At 40.8% G+C, this 21,946-nt stretch overlaps 1 protein-coding gene across 4 annotated transcripts in view; it reads left to right on the forward strand.

Moving 5' to 3' along the window:
* The window catches only part of PSMB2 (proteasome 20S subunit beta 2), a 66,764-nt gene that overhangs the window by 2,997 nt on the left and 41,821 nt on the right, over positions 1 to 21,946 (forward strand). For all 4 annotated transcript variants that reach the window (XM_055254712.2, XM_063627931.1, XM_063627932.1 and 1 more), the window contains exons 2-3: positions 2,309 to 2,431; positions 7,374 to 7,444. In XM_055254712.2, coding sequence (XP_055110687.1) covers positions 2,309 to 2,431; positions 7,374 to 7,444 — 194 coding nt within the window. The remainder of the gene's footprint in view (positions 1 to 2,308; positions 2,432 to 7,373; positions 7,445 to 21,946) is intronic.

The following is a 21,946-nucleotide window of genomic DNA, read 5'->3' on the forward strand; positions in this document are numbered from 1 at the left end:
TAATTTGCCGAAGTTCAGAGTGCCAAGTTCACATCATAACCAAGGTCTCTTGGATTCTAGTCCAGTTGGTTTTCCACAGTATAACATGCTAATGTTGTTTATTTTGTTGGCCATTTGTTTCATGTATGTGGATCTTGTAAGTTCCTTGTCAAGAATCAGAAATTCCCCAGAGCTACACAGGCAGTTTCCCGTACAACTCAGGGGTCTCTAAGTATCTATCTCTTATGTTTTTATTAAATATGTTGCCCTCTGCTACTCATTGGACATATTCAGTGTTTAGAAAACATTTTTGGCCTTGTATTAAGCTAATTTTAAAGTTCAACAGGTTACTGCCTAGAATTTTAGCCTTTCTTCTAAGTGTGACATAAGTTCTTTGTAGACAAGCTCCCCCTTCAAATAAATAGCTTTTTTCTTATTATGAAAATAATGCGAACTTATTGAATAATGTTTTCTTATAAAAGTGAGGCATGTTAAGTATAGAAGTTTTAGGAAATACCAACAAGCAAAAAGAAGGAAACGAAAACTGCCCATACTCTTACCACTGGCAAGCACTTAGAATATACCCTTCTGGGCCGGGCGCGGTGGCTCACGCTTGTAATCCCAGCACTTTGGGAGGCCGAGGCGGGCGGATCATGAGGTCGACAGATCGAGACCACGGTGAAACCCCGTCTCTACTAAAAATACAAAAAAATTAGCCGGGCGTGGTGGCGGGCGCCTGTAGTCCCAGCTATTCGGAGAGGCTGAGGCAGGAGAATGGCGTGAACCCAGGAGGCGGAGCTTGCAGTGAGCCGAGATTGTGCCACTGCACTCCAGCCTGGGCGACAGAGCGAGACTCCGTCTCAAAAAAAAAAAAGAATATACCCTTCTGCTTCTTTTTCTTTGCATACATAAGTGAATGTTTTTCTTTTATTAACAAGTTTGCAAACTAACAATCTTTAAATCTAGCCTGTATAACAAATAAAAGTGTGTTTGTTTAGGAGTTTTGAGGCAATTTGATACTATCTACAGGTGGATTTTGTGTGTTTTTTCCCTCCAAGTCTAAGAAGCCATATTACTGGTATCTACAACTCTGAAACACTTGTAAAGTATTTGACAGTAGCATTTTGTTCTTTAAATCCTATTAAAGGATTTTGACATTTCAGAAGCTTTCAAACAGGAAACATGTCTCCCAGGGAAGATTATTCAGCACTATTTGAAAAATGAAAAGTGAAAGTGAGAGTGAGATAGGAAGATTTAGTCCTTTTCTGAAGCTGCAGACTGAATGTGGAGTTTTCTTCCTTAGGCAATAACTGTAACCTGAATATTTATTTATCTGTCTGATCTGAATGAGTCTGGTTCAGCTAGATAAGATTAGAGTATTAAGATTTTTGTGAGGTATTTTAAATAGCTTACTGTCAAAATATTCACTAGAATTTTTGCTTTGGCAATCATTTTAATTTTCTCTTTTTCTTTGGAAATGGAATTTGTTTACTTTTTAAAGTGATTAATATTCTCAGTTGATTTTCTATTCTTTCTTGAGATGGTTGCTTAATTTTAATTGTAGCACCAGTTATTTTCATATATGCTTTTGTATGTGTATAAAAATAATAACTAACATTTGTGGAAACATTTTAAGGCTTTGTTATCATGAGCCTAAAGGTAATCGCCATTGGCTGGAGTCCTTCAGTTTCTTCTATTGTTCTGTTCCTTGCATTTCAAATGCCTTTAAATGCTTTAAATTGTATTTTCAATTGGTAGCTTTCATGTATATTCTCCAACTGAAATTGGCATTACACAATATGCTGATGGTTTCACATGAAGAGTGAAAGAGATAAATTGATACCATTACCTATTAAAATCTTCTAAAAGCAATGATTAGTGAAATTATTCAATATACAGTCGTCCCTTGGTATCTGTAGGGATGGTTCCAGAACCCCTGCAGATACCCAAATCTATAGATGCTTAAAGTCCGTTATATACATGGTCTAGTATTTGCATATTACCTATGCAGATACTCCTGTGTACTTCAAATCATCTCTAGATTATTTATAATACTTAATATGACATAAGTGCTATGTAAATAGTTGTTATACCATATTGTTTAGGGAATAATGACCAGAAAAAAAGGCAGTACATGTTCAGGATAGATGCAAGCATCCATTTTTTTTTTCTGAATAATTTTGATCCATAGTTTGTTGAATTGTGGATTCAGAATCCATGGATATGGAAAGCCAACTGTAGTAATTAATAAACCTGTTTATGGTTACATAAATAATGATGGTCAATTTCTGTTAAGGCAGTTTCTAACACAGTTTTTTTCTTTGAGCAGATCATGACAAGATGTTTAAGATGAGTGAAAAGATATTACTCCTGTGTGTTGGAGAGGCTGGAGACACTGTACAGTTTGCAGAATATATTCAGAAAAACGTGCAACTTTATAAGATGCGAAATGGTGGGTAAGACTTAGAGTTTTTGTTGGCATATGAGTTTATTAGGGCTGCCATTACAAAAGTCACAGACTGAGTGGCTTAAACAACAGAAATGTATTTTCTCACAGTTCTAGATGTTAGAAGTCAAAGATTAAGGTGTTGGCAGGGTTGATTTCTGAGGCCTCTCTCCTTGGCTTGCAGATGGCCATCTTCTCCCTGTATCTTCACATGATTTTTTCCTTTGTGCTATATCCAAATTTCCTCTTCTAAGAATACCAGTCATATTGGATTAGGAACTCATTTTAATTTAATAACCTCTTAAGCATCCCTTCTCCAAATACAGTCACATTCTAAAGTACTAGGGATTAAGACTTCAACATATGAATTTTTGGTGGACAAAATTCAGCCTATAACAATTGGTTTGTCTTTAAATTTGAACTGAAAAATAATATTCTTTAAGACTAATGTGGTCATATTTTCTTTTCTTTTTTTTTTTTTTTTGAGACGGAGTCTCGCTCTGTTGCCCAGGCTGGAGGGCAGTGGCTCGATCTCTGCTTACTGCAACCTCCGCCTCCCAGGTTCAAGCGATTCTCCTGCCTCAGCCTCCTGAGTAGCTGGGACTACAAGCGTGCACCACCATGCCCAGCTAATTTTTGTATTTTTAGTAGAGACGGGGTTTCACCATCTCTTGACCTTGTGATCTGCCCGCCTTGGCCTCCCAAAGTGCTGGGATTACAGGCGTGAGCCACCATGCCCAGCCCATATTTTCATTAGAGTTTTCTATGTTTAAGAAGTTGTCTAGACCCTAAAGATTCTAATCCTTCATAAAAGATTTTCTACAAAAATCCTAGAGCAGAGAACTGTTGTAACACTGATAGCTGGTAGATAAAACTAACACCATCGGCCTGTTATGATGGCTTATGCCTGTAATCCCAGCAATTGGGGATGCCAAGGTGGGAGGATCACTTGAGACCAGGAGTTTAAGACTAGCCTGAGCAATGTAGTGACACCTCATCTTTACAAAAAAAAATCTTCTTTTTTTGAGATGGAGTTTCACTCTTGTTGTCCGGGCTGGAGTGCAATGGCATGATCTCGGCTCACTGCAACCTCTGCCTTCCAGGTTCAAGCGGTCCTCCTGCCTCAGCCTCCCAAGTAGCTGGGATTACAGGCATGTGCCACCACGCCTGGCTAATTTTGTATTTTTAGTAGAGTCAGGGTTTCTCCATGTTGGTCAGGCTGGTCTCAAACTCCTGACCTCAGGTGATCCGCCCACCTCGGCCACCCAAAGTTCTGGGATTACAGATGTGAGCCACCACACCCAGCCTTCTACAATAAAGTTTTTAAAAATTAGCTGAGTGTGGTGGCATGCACCTATAGCCCTAGCTACTCAGGAGGCTGAGGCAGGAAGATCGTTTGAGCCCAGGAGGTCGAGGCTGCAGTGAGTTATGATTGTGCCACTGCACTCTGGAAGGCAGCAAGACTCTGTCTCTAAAAAAAACTTTTTTAAACCAACCAACCAAAAAAAAAAAAAAAACCCAACACCATCTTGGAGGTAAGGATGGTAGTATCAGACTTTTTAAGTGTTAGATATTTCAGAGGATGTGGTTTGAGTTTAAAAGTGTCTGAATCTGGCCAGGCACAGTGGCTAACACCTGTAATCCCAGCACTTTGAGAGGCTGAGATGGGAGGATCACTTGAGATCAGGAGTTTGAAACCAGCCTAGGCAACAAAGCAAGACCCTGGCTCTATAAAAAATAAAAATATTTAGCTGGGTGCAGTGGTGCACGCTCATAGTCCCAACTACTCAGGAAGCTGAAGTGGGAAGATCGCCTGAGCCCAGGAGTTCAAGGTCTCAGTGAGCCATGATAGTGCCACTGCACTCCAGCCTGTGCGACAGAGTGAGACCCTGTCTCAAAACAAAGAAACAAAAAAATCTGAATCTCAGTGTCAAAAAACCTAAGTAAACCTTGGCTTTACTAATTTTTATGTGATAAGTCATTTATCTTCTCTGGGCCTTTATTTTCCTTATCTGTAAAATGAATTATAATACTAATGAATAATACATATGAAAATGTTTTGTAAACTTAAAGCATTGTGTAACTAACTGCAAGTATTTACTGTGCCATAATAGGGTTCTACCCTACTCTCTGGTAGGTTCCCTTCTAGAGAGATAATTAAGACTTTTGTGAAGTATTTTGTGAGCTCTCTCTGGGGCTAATGAACTCTTATCCACTGGGAAAGCCTCCCTAGCAAACAATACTAGCCACTAGGCCTCTGATCCAGGAATGTTTGTAGTGGTGGTCTGGCAGAGAAAACCTTATTTCCACTTACTTCACAGTTCAATAACAACATTATACATTGCACTGGTATAATATGGAGCTATGAAGGAAGTTAATTTGAATATACTTGCATGTGTAAAATGACCAAAGATCTATTCACATTGTTTTTTGGGCAGTGGATTTAGCATTCGTATTCTATTCCATAAATACTTTTGAGGGCCTCTTCTATGGTAAGCATTCTGCTTAATACTTCAGAGAATTCAAAGATGAATAAGGCTTAGTCCTGACATTCAGGAACATAAAGTACATGGTACTTAGGTTTATGCAGGTTTAGAATATTTCAAGAATTCTGCTTTTTTTTCCAGTGGTTCCACTTTTTGCCTGCATAACAAATGAAGTATGTCAGTAATGCTTCTGAAGTCCAGTAGGTACTGTATGCCTTCACTGGCTGTCCTGAGAGAGGGAGAAGAGTGAACAAGAGTAGCAAGAGTTGTTTGTTACTTGGGTTTTAGGGTCTAAAGTCAGTGCACAGACAAAAACTGTATTTGGTTAAAATTGCCCTTAAAGACCCTTAAATTACCTGCCAAGTACAGTTTTGTGTATGTAACTCTATAGAGTAATTCTTATATGAGTTAAAGAACTGAGCTAAGATAAGGGAAAGAAAGAGAAAATCTATATGCAGATAATCAGGCGTGACTTTTCTGCCTTTAGGATAATGGTCAGATCTTTAGTGGTGTTTAGGGGGTTAAGTAAAGAATTGAATAGTATTCCCACTTGTCCAGGTTCCTTCTTTTTTTTTTTTTTTTTTCTTTTTTGAGTCAGGGTCTCATTCTGTTGCTCAGATTGGAGTGCAGTGACGCAGTCTCAGCCCACTGCAACTTCCAACTCCTGGGTGCAAGCGATTCTCGTGCCTCAGCCTCCTGAGTAGCTGGGATTACAGGCATGCACCACCATGCCTGGCTAATTTTTTGTATTTTAAGTAGAGGCAGAGTTTCGCTATGGTGGCCAGGCCGGTCTTAAACTCCTGTCCCCAAGTGATCCACCCACCTGGGCCTCCCAAAGTGTTCTGGGATTACAGGTGTGAGCCCCTGTGCCCGGCCTCTTTTTTATTTTTTTTATTTTTGTTGTTGTTGAGACAGGGTCTCACTCCTGTCGCCTAGGCTGGAGTGCAATGGCACAATCATGGCTCATTGCAGGCTCGACTTCCCAGGCTCAGGTGATCCTTCCACCTCAGCCTCCCAACTACCTGGGAAAACAGGTGTGCACCACCACCCCTGGCTAATTTGTATATTTTTAGTAGAGACGGGGTTTCATCACGTTGCCCAGAATGGTCTTAAACTCCTGGGCTCAAGTGATCTGCCTGCCTCGGCTTCCCAAAGTGCTGTGATTACAGGCATGAACCACTGCACCTGGCCAAGGGTTGCTTTCATTATGATTTAATATGCACTGATAGACTTGTGAGGATAAAGTACAATAATACTTGTGAAAACACTCACCATAGACCCTGAAACATAGTTGCTGCTCAATAAATATTTGTTAGGATTTTAATCTGAATCTCTCCTAATTTGACAGTGGTATTTGAAATGTTGTAAGCAATTACTTAACCACACTGCTGTGTGCCTTTCCATACTGACATTTTCTGTGTTGGCCCACTGAGTTATGGATCATTCTTGTGCCTTTTGGCACTGGTCCCATTCTACAGGGGGATTAAGCTCCAAAGTGAATGCATTATTACATGCACACCTGATGCCATTCCTCTGGGTTGTACCTTTGTTGGTATGACAACTTTTATTTTTGAAGTTTTAACACTTGAGATACTCTATTTTTAAAAATATTGCAGAATGATGGAAATGTTCTTTTTCTGTGGCTTATACTTTTGAAAGTCATATTATACTTCTTAATAAAGTTACATTTAAAAATTTTTTTAATAAACTATGACTCTGAGGTAGTCCTAACTTCTAGCCTCTCTTTTCCCAATATCCTTTTTGTTCCTATTTTCATTTTTTTAGAGACAGGGTCTTGCTCTGTTACCCATGCTGGAGTGCAGTGGCACAATCATAACTCACTGCAGCCTTGAACTTCTGGGGTCAGTTGATCCTCTCCACTCAGCCTCCTGAGTAGCTGGGACTACAGGCATGTACCACCATGCCTAGAAATTTAAAAAAAAATTTTTTTTTAGAGATGGGGTCTCACTATGTTGCCCAGGCTAGTCTCAAACTCCTGGGCTCAAGCGATCTTCCCACCTTGGCTTCTCAAAGCTCTAGGATTACAGGCATGAGCCACAGTGCCTGGCCCCCAATATCCTTTTTAAAATAAACTTTTAAAAGATTGGCATCTAAGACGTCTTTCTTTTTTTTCACTTCCTGTGTATTCGTGCCCCTTTCCTTCTACGGCAGAAACCACAGTGTGTTGATGAATAAATAGTTTAAGCAAGGCTGCTACAAGTTTCATTCCACTATAGAACTGGTTCTGTTTGTGGCCAAGAATTGCTGTCAGTACTAACCAGCTATTTCATAGCTGTTGCATGAGGAAAGGGACTACAGTAGATTGTACCCCTCAGTCTATGCTTTGTTTACTCTGAGTGTACAAAAGATGGTGGGCTTTAGGAACAGGGGTAGTGAATAATTTGGGGCACTGTTACTCCTTCTGCTTTACTTTAAGTATGACTCTTTATCTCTTCTACCAGGATATGAATTGTCTCCCACGGCAGCAGCTAACTTCACACGCCGAAACCTGGCTGACTGTCTTCGGAGTCGGGTAAGTAATATATCAAGACATTGTTAGATAGAGCAGAAAAGTCCTTTGTGCTTCTTTTATATTCTCATTATACATGAGTAGTATTTTTGCCCTTTTTTGGCCTTCCAAAACCCTTCCTGTTGCTACTTGTTCATTCTTAAGTCCAATGTCTTTGTGCACAGTTGTTATTAATAGGTACAGCCCAAAGGGCAAATATTCATTCCCAGAGAATTGATTGGGACACACCAATATGAAGGCCTGTGACAACTTACCCTTTTTTTTTTCCCCTAAAAACTATTTTTTAGAGCAGTGTTAGGTTCACAGCAAAATTGAGAAGAAGTATAAAGATTTCCCACATTCCTCCTCACCCACATGTATAGCATTCCCCGTTATCAGCATCTTCCACCAGGGTGGTACATTGTCACAAATGATGAGCCTACATTGACAATAATCACCCAGGTCCATAGTTTACATTAGGGTTTACTTTTGCTGTTGTGCATGTTATGGGTTTGGGAAAATGTATAATGACATGTATCTACCATTACAGGATACAGAGTATTTTCACTGCCCTAAAAATCCTCTGTACTCTACTTATTCATCCTTTCCCATCCCTGCAACTCCTGACAACCACTCATCTTTTTACTTTCTCCATGGTTTTGCCTTTCCCATCATGTCATGTAGTTGGAATCGTGGATTATGCAGCCTTTTCAGATTGACTTCTTTTATTTGGTAATACACATTTAAGGTTACCCTATGTCTTTTCGTGGCTTGATAGCTCATTTCTTTTTAACATTGAAAAATACTCCATTGTCTAGATATACTACAGGTTATTTATCCATTCACCTACTGAAGGACATCTTGGTTGCTTCCAAGTTTTGGCAATATGAATAAAGCTACTGTACACATCCATGTGCAGGTTTTTGTTTGAACATAAGTTTTTTTGTGTGTGTAAATACCAAGGAGTGTGATTGCTGGATCATATAGTAAGAGTACGTTTAGTTTTTTCAAAGTGTTTTTGTAGCAAACCATATTACTTAATACCTGTGACTGGAAGTCTCTATGTGTTAGTGAAAGTAGAACTTTGAAAATAGTAATTCAGATTTTTTTTTATTTTTATTTTTTTGAGATGGAGTTTCACTCTTGTTGCCCAAGTTGGAGTACGATGGTGCAATCTTGGCTTACCGCAACCTCTGCCTCCTGGGTTCAAGTGATCCTGCCTCCATTTCCCAAGTAGCTGGGATTACAGGCATGCGCCACCATGCCTGGCTAATTTTGTATTTTTAGTAGACATGCGGTTTCTCCATGTTGGTCAAGCTGTCAGGCTGGTCTCGAACTCCTGATCTCAGGTGATCTGCCCCCCCTTGGCCTCCCAAAGTGCTGGGATTACAGGCATGAGCCACCGCACCTGGCCAATAATAACACCGCACCTGGCCAATAATCTCGATTTTTATCTCGAGATTACTTATCTGTGTTTCTCTTTTTTTCTTTTCTTTCTTTTTCTTTTTTTTTTGAGACAGGGTCTCACTCTAGTTGCCCAGGCTGGAGTGTAGTGGTGTGATCTCAGCTTACTGCAGCCTCAACTTCCCGGGCTCAGGTGATTCTCCCACCTCAGCCTCCCAAGTAGCTGGGACTACAGGTGTGCACCACCACATCTGACTAATTTTTTGTATTTTTAGTGGAGGCAGGATTTCACCATGTGGCCCAGGCTGGTCTTGAACTCTTGAACTCAAGCAGTCTGCTGGCCTTGGCCTTTCAGAGTGCTGGGATTATAGGAATGAGCCACTGTACCTGGCATACTTCCCTGTGTTTTTCTATGACTTTTTTCCAAAGCATACAGCATTGTTCCTCCTTACTTATTCTAGCCTTGTTGCTATTCTAGAGCTCACTCAATTTCATCGGCAGCATGTTAAAAGATGCAACACTAAGTTAAGGATTGAATGCATTAAAGATTGTGTAGGTTGTGCTAGGAAAGTTCATATGGTTGCCAAAGGTGTGTGTTATTCCCTTCCCACAGGGACTAAATAAATAGAGCCTTACCATGTGACCTCACCCCCTGTGCCTGTTTACTCATCTATGAAATGGAGATAACTTCCTAACCCCACAGGAGTGCCAGGAAAATGAATACTTGTAAATCATAATATTTAACATTCATATGACTTTTGCCCAAAGCATTTTGCTTAATAATTTAATCTACTCACTATTCCACTGAGAAAGATAGTAGTTGATTCTCTATCACTGAGATGAAGTGAAAGGCATAAAGTGGCAAAGGGACTAGCTCCAGGTCACACAGCAGGTCAGACAAAGCTAAAATAATGGTGCCATAATTATTTGACTATTCTGCTTTTGGTTCTTCAGTAGTGTTTCTAGAATACTGATGCTATTCATATTTTTATTATGGTTTGCGTTTTCATCTGTACTTGCTTAAAATAACAAGTTACTTTTTTTAAAGTTACTTACTACAGATATAAAGCAGTTTATTTTCTAGTGCCTAATAATTTTGGACTGATAGTTTCTCAATAAATAGTACCTCTCAGTGCTAGCTTTGACCAAGGGCTTGTACAATCTGAGGGATCATGAAGTTTGAAGAGAAGCTAGAGACATGTAGGATTGAGAGGAAGAGGCAAATTTACATACATTGTTTTGAGCTGGGTGAAAGATCAGTAGTCTTTTCTTTAAAAAAAAAAAAAATTGGCCGGGCGCGGTGGCTCAAGCCTGTAATCCCAGCACTTTGGGAGGCTGAGGCGGGCAGATCACGAGGTCAGGAGATCGAGACCATCCTGGCTAACACGGTGAAACCCTGTCTCTACTAAAAATACAAAAAATTAGCCGGGCGTGTTGGCGGGCGCCTGTAGTCCCAGCTCCTCGGGAGGCTGAGGCAGGAGAATGGCGTGAACCCGGGAGGCGGAGCTTGCAGTGAGCCGAGATCGCGCCACTGCACTCCAGCCTGGGTGACACAGCAAGACTCCGTCTCAAAAAAAAAAAAAAAAAAAAAATTATTCATTTATTTTTCTCTTCCAAGAAAGTCATTGTCACCAAGTGGTCTTTTCTTCACTCCTCCTTGAGAAAGGAAAATGGGTCAGATATTAGTTTTTCTGTCACCTAGAAGTTCCTGTGGTGTTCAGCATCTTATGGCTTGCCATGTACAATGTTCCTCTGACTTATCAGGCAGAACCGGAATAAGAATTCCAGCTTTGGGCACAATAAATACTGTGTCATAAATACCACAGACATTAAGTGAATTCAGCTCCTTTTTGGAATTGAGATAAGAATGGCAGTGTGCTTCATGCAAATGCAGTGAATCTGGTTTAATCTTCTCCTAGCAGAAATGTTTGATGTCTTAACAAATATCCCTTGTAGACTACCTCTGCCTGAGCTTTTCCAATAGGTCCAATCTCTGCTCCCCCATCTGCTTATCAAAATAGATTCTTAGTTCTAAAATGTGAATTTATATTTTAGTCATTTTATTTTGGGAAGAGAGATGATAGTTTGTTAGTGTTCCTAATAAGTGCAAAGTCACCAAATTTAGTATATTTACATGGTCACACCAGTTGGCAGATGTGACTCATTTTGGGTCAGCCAGTTACCATGTATAACTTTTGTGTCTGTAGCTCAAATTGTTTGATTTCTAATTTGCTCTGTGTATGTGTGGTGGTTTGGTTGAGAGGACATTTACTACCACTGAGTATGTAATGAATCTTACATAAACTGGTTCATTAAAATGTAGGCAATTTAGCATTGTGGTTAAGAGCATAGTCTCTGGAATTGGACTACCTGGGTTTGAATATTTGCTTACTGACTTACTAGCTGGATGTCTTTGGACAAATTCTAAGCTTAATTTCCCTACTTACTAATTTCAAAAAGTTATTATGGAGATTAAATGAGGTAATGATGCAAAGCTCTTAATTTTTTTTTGAGACAGGATCTCACTCTGTCATCTAGGCTGGAGTGCAGTGGTATGATCACAGCTCACTGCAGCCCCTTGACCTTTCAGGCCCAGATGATCCTTCCACCTCAGCCTCCCTGGCAGCTGGGACTGTAGGTGCATGCCACTATGCCTGGCTAATTTTTTGTAGAGATGGGGTTTCTCCATGTTTCCAGGCTGGTCCCAAACTCCTGGGCTCAAGCAATCCTCCCGCTTCTGCTTCCCAAAACGCTGGGATTACAGGCATGAGCCACCATGCCCAGCCCACTTGTGTTTTTATGCTGTGATTGCTGTTTGGTTGAAGAAGCAATTAGCAATTTAATGGCTATAAGTTAGTTTTTCATGAGGGATCATTTGTTGTGCTTTTTTTTTTTTTTTTTTTTTTTTTTGAGATAGGGTCTCGCTCTGTCGCCTAAGAGGTGGCACATTCACAGCTAGCCTCAACCTCCCGGGCTCAAACAGTACTCCCACTTCAGCCTCCCAAGTAGCTGGAACTACAGGCGCCAAGCCACCATGCTGGTATTGATAGGGAAAATAGAAGTAAAATAACATTGAACATATATTATGTGCTAGGATTTTTCTAGATCTACACAGTCCAGTATGGTAGCCAACTAGCCATATGGGGCTATTTAAATTTAAGTTAATTAAAATTAAATAAAACTTGAAATTCAGTTTCTGGAGGAAAATCTCCTGGTAGACTTTGCCTGAATGCTAAATCAACTTTTGTTTCTTAAAAAAAAAAATTCCATTCCTCAGTTACAGCCATATTTCAGGTACCCAATAGCCACAGCTACTGTATTGGACATCACAGATCTGGAACATATCCATCATCATAGAAGTTCTCTTGGACAGTGCTATTCTAAATACTTACGTATGTATCTGTTATTAAGTATCCTTATTATGACACCATAAGATGCGTGTTATCCCTGTTTTACTTACAAGGATGTTAAGTATTTCTCTTAGATATGTTTCCAAAGCACATATAATATACTATGTTAAAGGTTAAGATTCCAGCTTCAAATATCAAACTCTTTCATGGTGTCTTCTTTATTAATTAGTGGACTAATATACAAGTATATTTGTGCATTTAGGGAAACATGAAATGTTCAGTTTTGTTAAAATGTCAAAATTGCACATAGTATTATATAGATAAGTTTGAATATATGTCCATTGTAGGTTTTCAATAAGTGTTTGCTGAATAAATGTCATCCAGCTAGGTCTATATATTCTGCTGAGAATGTTAATTATGCATTTATACACTAGAAGGGAATTCTTAATGAATGGAATACCGGAAGAAGTATTCTTAATAAATGAATGTTAATTTGTATAGGAATTAAAGACATGAAATCATCAGAAGACGAAAAAAGACAGATGGGGGAAAAATTCAGAAGCCTTCATTTTAGTTGTTTATTTAAATGCTTGTATACATTTAAGATGGTCTCTTCTTGTTGGTTAGACCCCAAAGAGCAGAAAAAGGACTTATACTATGCTCAAGGCTTGCTTGCTTCGGCCAGGCACAGTGGCTCCTGCCAGTAATCCTAGCACTTTGGGAGGCCAAGATGGACAGATCAGTTGAGCCCAGGAGTTCAAGACCAGCCTGGCCAACATGGTGAAACCCCATCTCTACTAAAAATACAAAAAATTAGCCAGATGTGGTGGCACACACCTGTAATCCCAGTTACTCAGGAGGCTGAGGCAGGAGAATAGCTTGAACCCAGAAGGTGAAGGTTGCAGTGAGCTGAGATCGTGCCACTGCACTCCATCCTGGGTGTCAGAGCAAGACTCTGTCTAAAAAAAAAAAAAAAAAAGGCTTGCTTGCTCAAATTCTCCTTACAGTTTGACTAATGTCAGAGGATGATGAGTTAGGGGCTATTTCTTTCTTTTTTTTTTTTTTGAGACGGAATCTCACTCTGTCGCCCAGGCTGGAGTGCAGGGACACGATCTCAGCTCACTGTAAGCTGCACCTCCGGGTTCACGCCATTCTCCTGCCTCAGCCTCCCGAGTAGCTGGGACTACAGGCGCCCGCCACCATGCCCGGCTATTTTTTTGTATTTTTAGTAGAGACGGGGTTTCACGATGTTGGCCAGGATGGTCTTGATCTCTTGACCTCATGATCCACCTGCCTCGGCCTCCCGAAGTGCTAGGATTACAGGCATGAGCCACCATGCCCGGCCTATTTCTTACTTAAAATGAATTATGTGGCATATTTGATGTAGCCCATCTGAATGCCCTAAAATTATCTCCATTTAACAGATAGAGAGACAGGTATAAACCAGGCAAATCTGGTGTCCTTGGGAATGTGAAATTTTTGGCAAGGCTTAGAGTAGGATGCTGGCCTCCATGATGTGTAATCATTGCATTTCACTGCCACACTGGCCAAAGAGTTTTCATAGAACTTTTTCTGAAGTGTTTCATGAGCCTTTGGTAATTTATCTTTTTATCTATTTATTTGTAAATGCTTAGCAAGTAAACAGTAGAAATAATGAGTTGAAAAGATATCCAGCCTGATGTAGTGGTTTTCAAACTTTATTCTGTGAAGCTGCTTCAGGATACTCACCAAGGAAGACCAGTGTGCAATGCCTTTTTTTTTTTTTGAGATGGAGTTTCGCTCTGTCGCCCACGCTGGAGTGCAGTGGCATAATCTCAGCACACTGCAACCTCCACCTTCCGGTTTCAAGTGATTCTTCTGCCTCAGCCTCCCGAATAGCTGGGACTACAGGTGTGCACCACCATGCCTGGCTAATTTGTGTATTTTTAGTAGAGACGGGGTTTCAACATATTGGCCAGGTTGGTCTTGAACTCCTGACCTTGTGATCCACCTGCCTCAGTCTCCCAAAGTGCTGGGATTACAAGCAGAAGCCACTGTGCCTGGCCTTTTTTAAAATTTTTTATTTGAGACAGAGTCTTGCTCTCTCACCCAGTCTGGAGTGCAGTGTTGCAATCTTGGCTCACTGCAACCTCCGCCTCCTGGGTTGGAGCAATTCTCCTGCATCAGCCTCCTGAGTAGCTGGGACTACAGGCATGCATCACCATGCCTGGCTAATTTTTGTATTTTTAGTAGAGACGGGGTTTCACCATGTTGGCCAGGCTGGTCTGGAACTCCTGACCTCAAGTAATCTGCCCACCTCAGCCTGCCAAAGTGCTGGGATTACAGGCATGAGCCACTGTACCCGGCCAAGTGTTCAGCACTTTAGCTCTGCTTCATATAGCTCAACTCAGCTTTTATCTATTTGACAGATAGGAATTCTAGGTAAAGTTTTATTTGAAAAGGTGCCATCACTGTTCCCTTACCACCAAAGAGCCCTGCAACAGGAGGTTTAATACTAGCTCTGCTGTGAGTTAGTTGAAAACCTTGGGAGAAAGCAAGCATTTGATTGGATGGTTTTTAGGGTTTCTTCCAGCCCTCAAATAGCATGATTTAAAAATCTCATGTCAAGACCATAACCAGACTTGAATTTTTATTTTTATTTTTCTTTAGAGAAAGGGAAAGAATATGTAGGAAAGGATTTCAGGTCTTAGTCATTTCCAGCAGTGACCAAAGCTTATCCCCACACTCTGGCCTTAATTCAAGGGTGTTTGGTCTGGTTAGTAGTAGGCATGTATAGCGTGCTCCTGTCCTAGAAGAAGCCTGTTGCTTTAAGCCTTCTATTCTGACCGTGAGAATTATTCTTCTCATGGCTTAGGTGGCTGGCACAAAGACCTCATCTGTTTATTGGTATCAATGAGGTCATGTGAACAGATGGCCCAGGTGAAACCCTGACTTTGCAAGTCTCGTCCCTTATACACTACCAACCATTTGTTACATGTGATTGAAATATCACTAACAAGGGTAATTTCACATGCTTTTTGGCAAATGTGGTTAGCAGGATGTGACATGACGCAGCACTGCCTTCTTCCTCCATGTGCCATCTCCCTTGAGGCCTCATCTTCTCTACTTGCCCCGTCTCACCCATGCCGAGGCTTGCCTTCAGCTCACCTGCTCCAGATGGGCAGCACAGTGGGAGGACACTGGCAAAGGCAGATGTGTTTATTTTCCGGAGACAAAATGTTGTGCTGCTGCAGATGGCAGTGCCTTGGAGCAAGAGGCAGCCTTTGACACTGCTGCCACACAGCCTGGGCATCTTGACAGACAGAGCCAGCTTACTTTTGGTGATGGGGAAATTCAAAAATCAAAAACAAAAACGAAAACCAAGATGTTCATTATGCAGCTCTTGGACTTTCAGTGCAAGCAGCAGCCCTTTTAGACCTGGGGAGCAGTTTTCTTCCCTACCAAACCTTAGTCAGCTAGTGAGCTAACTGGATTTTCACTGTAGGCCAAGAGTTATATGTCTGTTCATTACTTTTGTCTCCCAGCCTTAACAGGACATAAAGCAAAAACTGGAAACAAATGGCTACATTTAGATGGATACTCAGTTTGGTTCTGCAAAACGTGTGTATCCCAGGTCCCATCTCACAGGCGTCTCTTAGGATTGGGGGTGGCTCATGTTGGCCCCATTGGAGACACCGCTGTTCTATTTTTAGTGGTCATTTTGATTATCCAAAGGCCCAGAGACAGATGTGCCTTGAAGTTGAGGTGTCTCAATTAATATGACAACACTTTGTGCTTATAGTGTTTTTCTGCTAGGAGGAGTAAGCATTCTGACAGCTGCCCTTTTAAGCAGTATGCTTATGCATTTGTTAAAGCTTGACTAAATCCATTAGGAAGACAAAGACTGGCTGTTGAATCATTACACTTACTAGGCTCCTAAAAAAAATAACTTGGGAAGATTATTTGAAAGTTACTGGCTTTATCAGGAAATTTTTTTTTCTTTTTCTTTCTTTCTTTTTCCTTTTTTTAAATGTGCTGTTTTTCCCAGCCCTAGCTGATAGAGTTAGGAGTTTGCAGGTGTAAAGTCCTCCCTCTCCCTTTCCCTGTCTCTCTCCAGGGGGTTGTATGTGAGAAGGTGTTGCCTTCTCACTGAGAGAGCATATATGTGCTACCCTGTTGGATGCCTGCTGCGAGCACAGAGAACCCCTGTTCTCATTGAATGGAATATGCCTATTGGATGGCTGGAATTTTGCAGCCCCATAATGCCAACTTTTCACTTAAAGCATCTTTCCTATCCACAATGGAGTGGATAGGAAAGCAGTATATGTACATGGTCTAGATTTGTATTGTTTTAAAACTCGTGTCTTAAAAATTTTGTGATTTCCTATTAAGGTTTGGTTTAAGCCTAAAGCAGGAGAGTGCTGTGTCTGCTTAGTAGGCATGTGCTTTTACTTTTAAAATGTTTAGTATTGCCGGGCGCGGTGGCTCACGCTTGTAATCCCAGCACTTTGGGAGGCCGAGGCGGGTGGATCACGAGGTCAGGAGATCGAGACCACGGTGAAACCCCGTCTCTACTAAAAATACAAAAAATTAGGCGGGCGTGGTGGCGGGCGCCTGTAGTCCCAGCTACTCGGAGAGGCTGAGGCGGGAGAATGGCGTGAACCCGGGAGGCGGAGCTTGCAGTGAGCCAAGATCGCGCCACTGCACTCCAGTCTGGGTGACAGAGCGAGACTCCGTCTCAAAAAAAAAAAAAAAAAAATGTTTACTATTAGAAGTGCAGATTTACCCCCAACTTTTAAGATTGTTTTAAATCACTTGCCCCAGCCTGGGTAAGCATAGGTGTGGGCACGCCCTCCCACATACTCACAGATACAAACACACACAATATCCTGGCATCTTGGTGCCTCTTTTTACCTGCCCTGGCCCAAGATCATGTAGGAATATGAATTTAGGGGCTGATCCCAACAACCTCATGAGGTTTTCTTTACTCTCTCCCAAAAAACAGTTACCTAAAATGAAGCGCAGTGGGAAGGCTTTTCACAAAGGGAAAGGTGGATTTTTCTATTTCTTGACCTGAGAGGTCGTTACATGTATATTTACTATGTTCATTTGCTATACCATGTATATTTTATGCTTTTTTTTTTCTCGTCTTTTTGAGACATAGTCTCGCTCTGTCGCCCAGGCTGGAGTGCAATGGTGCTGTCTAGGCTCACCGCATCCTCCGCCTCCTGGGTTCAGGCAATTCTCCTGCCTCAGCCTCCCGAGTAGCTGGGACTACAGGCGCATGCCACCACACCTGGCTAATTTTTGTATTTTTAGTAGAGATGGGGTTTCACTGTGTTGGCCAGGCTCCCGACCTCATGATCCACCTGCCTTGGCCTCCAAAAGTGCTGGGATTACAGGCATGAGCCACTGCACTTTGCCTATTTTATGCACTTTTATGTGTACGAGTTATTTCATAAAAAGGTATAAGAAAATGAAAAGACTAAAAGGCCAGGAAAACATATTACTTTTTAACCTAAAAATAAAAAAAAAGGGCCAGATTTACCATTACTTTTGAATGTAGACAACAGAGCAAATAGGATTAACTGATTGGAAAGAAGAAAGGAGATAATAATCTCTGGGTCTTTGTAAACTGAAATGATCCAGCAGAATTCTAAACTTCCTTTTCTGACGCTTCCTGATGGATGTGGTTTCTTACAGCCAGGTTGTTCCATACCGGCTGATATTCATTCAGCCGGTCTCCAGCCTGCATTGTCCTTGGGGCTGAGGAAACAAAGGTGCACACCTCAATGTGGGCCTTCAGATGGAGAAATGGAGAAGTAAACAGTCAATTGCACTGCAGAGTGACAAGTGCTAAGATAGCTGTATACACAGGGTACTCTGGGATCACAGAGCCTAACCTGAGCCTCAAAAGACTTGCTCTCGTGAATGCAAAGATGAAACAAAAGGGCAAACTGAAAGCACAGACCAAGGTGTTTGAGAGTATGTTAGGTTAGGCACAGTGATTTGTTAACAGTAGGCAGGGCAGGGATAAATACTTCTCTGGGACTCCTCATAAGTTTATCTGTCATGGGATACTGTGTACAAAATAGGGCTCTACTGATTAAAAACAAATATAAATATATTTATTTATTTATTTTATACTACATACATAAAATCGATAATCTAAAGTCAGCCGGGCACAGTGGCTCACACCTGTAATCCCAGCACTTTGGGAGGCCAAGGCAGGTGGATCACCTGAGGCCAGGAATTCGAGACCAGCCTGGCCAACATGGTGAAACCCCCGTCTCTACTAAAAATACAAAAATTAGCTGGGCATGGTGACAGGTGTCTGTAGTCCCAGGTACTCGGGAGGCCAAGGCAGGAGGATCGCTTGAACCCAGGAGGCAGAGGGTTTTTTGTTTTTTTTTTTTTGAGACAGAGTCTTGCCTTGTCGCCCAGGCTGGAGTGCAGTGGCATAATCTCGGCTCACTGCAAGCTCTGCCTCCCAGGTTCACGCCATTCTCCTGCCTCAGCCTCCTGAGTAGCTGGGACTACAGGCACCCGAGGAGGCAGAGGTTTTAATGAGCCAAGATTGTGCCATTGCACTCCAGCCTGGGTGACAGAGCGAGACTCTCTCTCTAAATAAATAAATAAATACAAGCAGTGGGCCTCTCTGGAAGCCTGTTGGCTAAGAGGGGGTTAGCATGATTAGATGAGATTGTTAAGATCATTAGCTCGTTGGCTGTTCTTTGATGGAGCATTTGGGGAAAGAATGAAGGAAGCGGGGAGACCAATGAGGGGCCTCCATGTCAGTTAAAGCTGTAGCAGTAACTTTTGTTGGACCTGGGATGCTAATAGGGAACGCTGTTCTAATAGAAGGGCTCCTAAATAGTCTTTTCCTCAGAATTTCCTTAATATTCTATGGATATCTGAAAACATATACCATCATATATAGTCCTAACTACTCTTTTCTAGAAGACCATCTTATTTATTAGCTCAGAGAGATGAATCAGCTTTGATGTTCAGAATTCATAGATTAGATATTCATGGGCATGCTTAGCATGTACAACTTAATATATGCCTTGTAGTGTGTAAGTGTGTAGCAAAGCATGGTTTCTGCATGAGATTTTTAAAAACTGACTTAATGGTATATGGAATCTTAAATTTTCCTAGAAACTGCCAGCTCATGAAAAAAAGAATTCAAGTGTCCTTGTTGCAAACCTGGTGTTCATAGTGTTGGTTTTATCATTGCACAATCAGCAATTTTATTTTGACGTTGTTTGGGGGGAAGCAGTATTTTTGATTAGCAAGTAAAATTAATGTAGAAAACAAATACTGTGTTAACTATTTGGTATAATAAGGCATCTGTGCCATGTTGCATTTCAACTCATTAAATTTCTAAACTTCTAATTATGATAAGTTACAACTGTAATAGGAAAACCAATCAAACTTGGAGTCATTGATAGCTTTAGAGAAGTAAAATTTATAGTAACTTTGGAATTACTGAGGAGACCTTTAAAATCTAATTTAGTTAAAAATTGAAATATACACAATATTTAAATTTTTTTTGGTTGTAAAATTCACATTTATTGGGCACCTACTACTTAGCAAGTCTTCTTCCAGGAACTTTAACACGAGTGAGTACTTGAATTCCTCACAGCTCTGTCAAGCAAGCAGTACTGTCCTCCACATTACAGATGGGGCACTCGAGGCTCCAAGTGGCCTATCTCAAGTAACACAACTGTAAGGTGATAAAGCCACATTTGATTTTCATTGCTTTGTCACAAAAGTACATGACTATCTTATATGACTTACGGCATTTAAAAGCAGAGTTTATCCAAGTAGTAATTTAAAAGATGTTTTTCTTTTAAAGTTTAAAATATTGGTTGTAAATGCAGTAACATTCCTGAGCTTAAGTTCAAGAACTTAACCATTATATGAGTTTTTACCAGTGTATTAAGCAAAAACATTTGAACATGAGCTAATTGTTATTAAAGAAAAACAAAGACGATTTTTATATTTTTATTTTGGATCTGCCAGCATCAAACAGGTATTACCAAATATACTTTTGGAGAATGACCTAAGGCAAGGACAAGAAAAAGGAAAAAAATTATTTAGACAGTCTCATTTTCAGAGCAGTGTTTCTTTTATTTTGTCTTGGTCCTCTGAAAATGAAAGGTTTGCTTTGTTTGAGGCACACTTGCCTCCTTATTTCCCAATTTAGTATGAGAATTTATAAACGTGGGCCAGTTTGTTCTTTAGTGCTACAAAAAATAAATGCATTTGGAACAGGAGAGAACAAGAAAGTCAGGTGTTTAACTTTTTGTTTGTGAAGCTCATTATAGTATTCTGATTTTGATCAGTTTACGTTTGTACTTTTTTTCTGTCACAAGATTAAGAGAAAATTGTTTTCAACTTCCAATTCCATACCTTCTCCACTCTTACTGGCAACTGTAGATAACAGGACCCTAACCGGCCCTGGGTTCTCTCTCGCATCTCTGCTTTTGTCACTCCAGCACTTTGCTACTCTTCTCCCTTGAATGCACCAACATCCCCACATGGCTAGCTCTTCAGTGCCAGTTAAGCTCCACATTTATCAGGGAAGTTTTTTCTGTATTTGCTCCCCACCCTGCTCCCCCACCCCACACCACATATGTCACCTTCAATTTCTTATGGCAACTTAGGTATACCTTTGCCATAGTGTCCTGTTGTAATCATTTTCTTTACTGTCTTCCTTGTGCCACTGTGAGAGTGTGTGTGTTCATATGAATGAAACCTCTTCACTGGCTGGCTCTTCATTCGGTCTCATGACCTGGGTTTTACACTATTTTCTCTTCCCATCTGTCTTTGGACAGCTGTTCTTAAGCTCATTGGGTCCAAATTGAGCTCTTTTCATTTGCACCGCCACTGTCCCCCTTCTTGAGAGTCCTAACTCTTCTTTCTCCCTCACCTCTTCTACTAGTTATGAAGTTCCATCATTTCTACCTTCTAAATATATCTCATATTTCATACCTCTCTCTCCACCCCCTCTACTTTTTCCTTAGTTTGGTCCTCATCGTCTGTCTAGAGTAGACTGTTGTAGATCCTGTAACCATCCCCCCTTCCTCTCAGTCCTAATCTCAGTCTGTCTTCCATATAAAATGGCAATCTGTTTGTATTTCCTTTCTAAAAGTCTTCTGTCTAAGAGAAGCAGGGAAAATGGCTGGGACCGGTGAAATATCAATCTGAGACATCAGGATTCCTTGGCACCAATTAACCAATGTGCTACATCATGAAAAAAGGCTTGGATCAGCAGAGGGATGGAAGTGGCAAATTTTCACTGGTTGCTCTATGGTTTACATACTAATGTAAATATTCTTTAGTCTAGGAGGCCAATGACAGTGTCATCCCAGTTTCTCTGCCTACTTCCTGCTGAAGTCACCTAATTCTCCAGGTGTATGTGTCCCATGTTCACCGGTATCCAGACATTGCATATTCCTGTCTGTTTCTTTGTCTTCACGTATACTGTTTCCTCTATCTAGAGTCCTTCCTATCCACATCTACCTTATGAGTGCCTTCCAGATCCAGACTCCCATCTTCATCATGTGGCACGATGCTTCTTATGCATTAAATGCTAAATAAACATTTATTGAACTTACTCACATTCCAAATGTGGAAATGAAGTTAGTTGGGGCATCTGCCCATTTCATAATTATTCTATGTTGTACTCCCAGGGAACTCATGGAATTTGGTTGAGGCCTTTTATAAAGTGCATATTTTTTACTTAAAGCTAAAAGAGATTGAATCTACACATGGGTTTCCTTAAAAA

Source organism: Symphalangus syndactylus, chromosome 12 (genome assembly GCF_028878055.3).
Source record: "Symphalangus syndactylus isolate Jambi chromosome 12, NHGRI_mSymSyn1-v2.1_pri, whole genome shotgun sequence".
NCBI lineage: Eukaryota > Metazoa > Chordata > Mammalia > Primates > Hylobatidae > Symphalangus > Symphalangus syndactylus.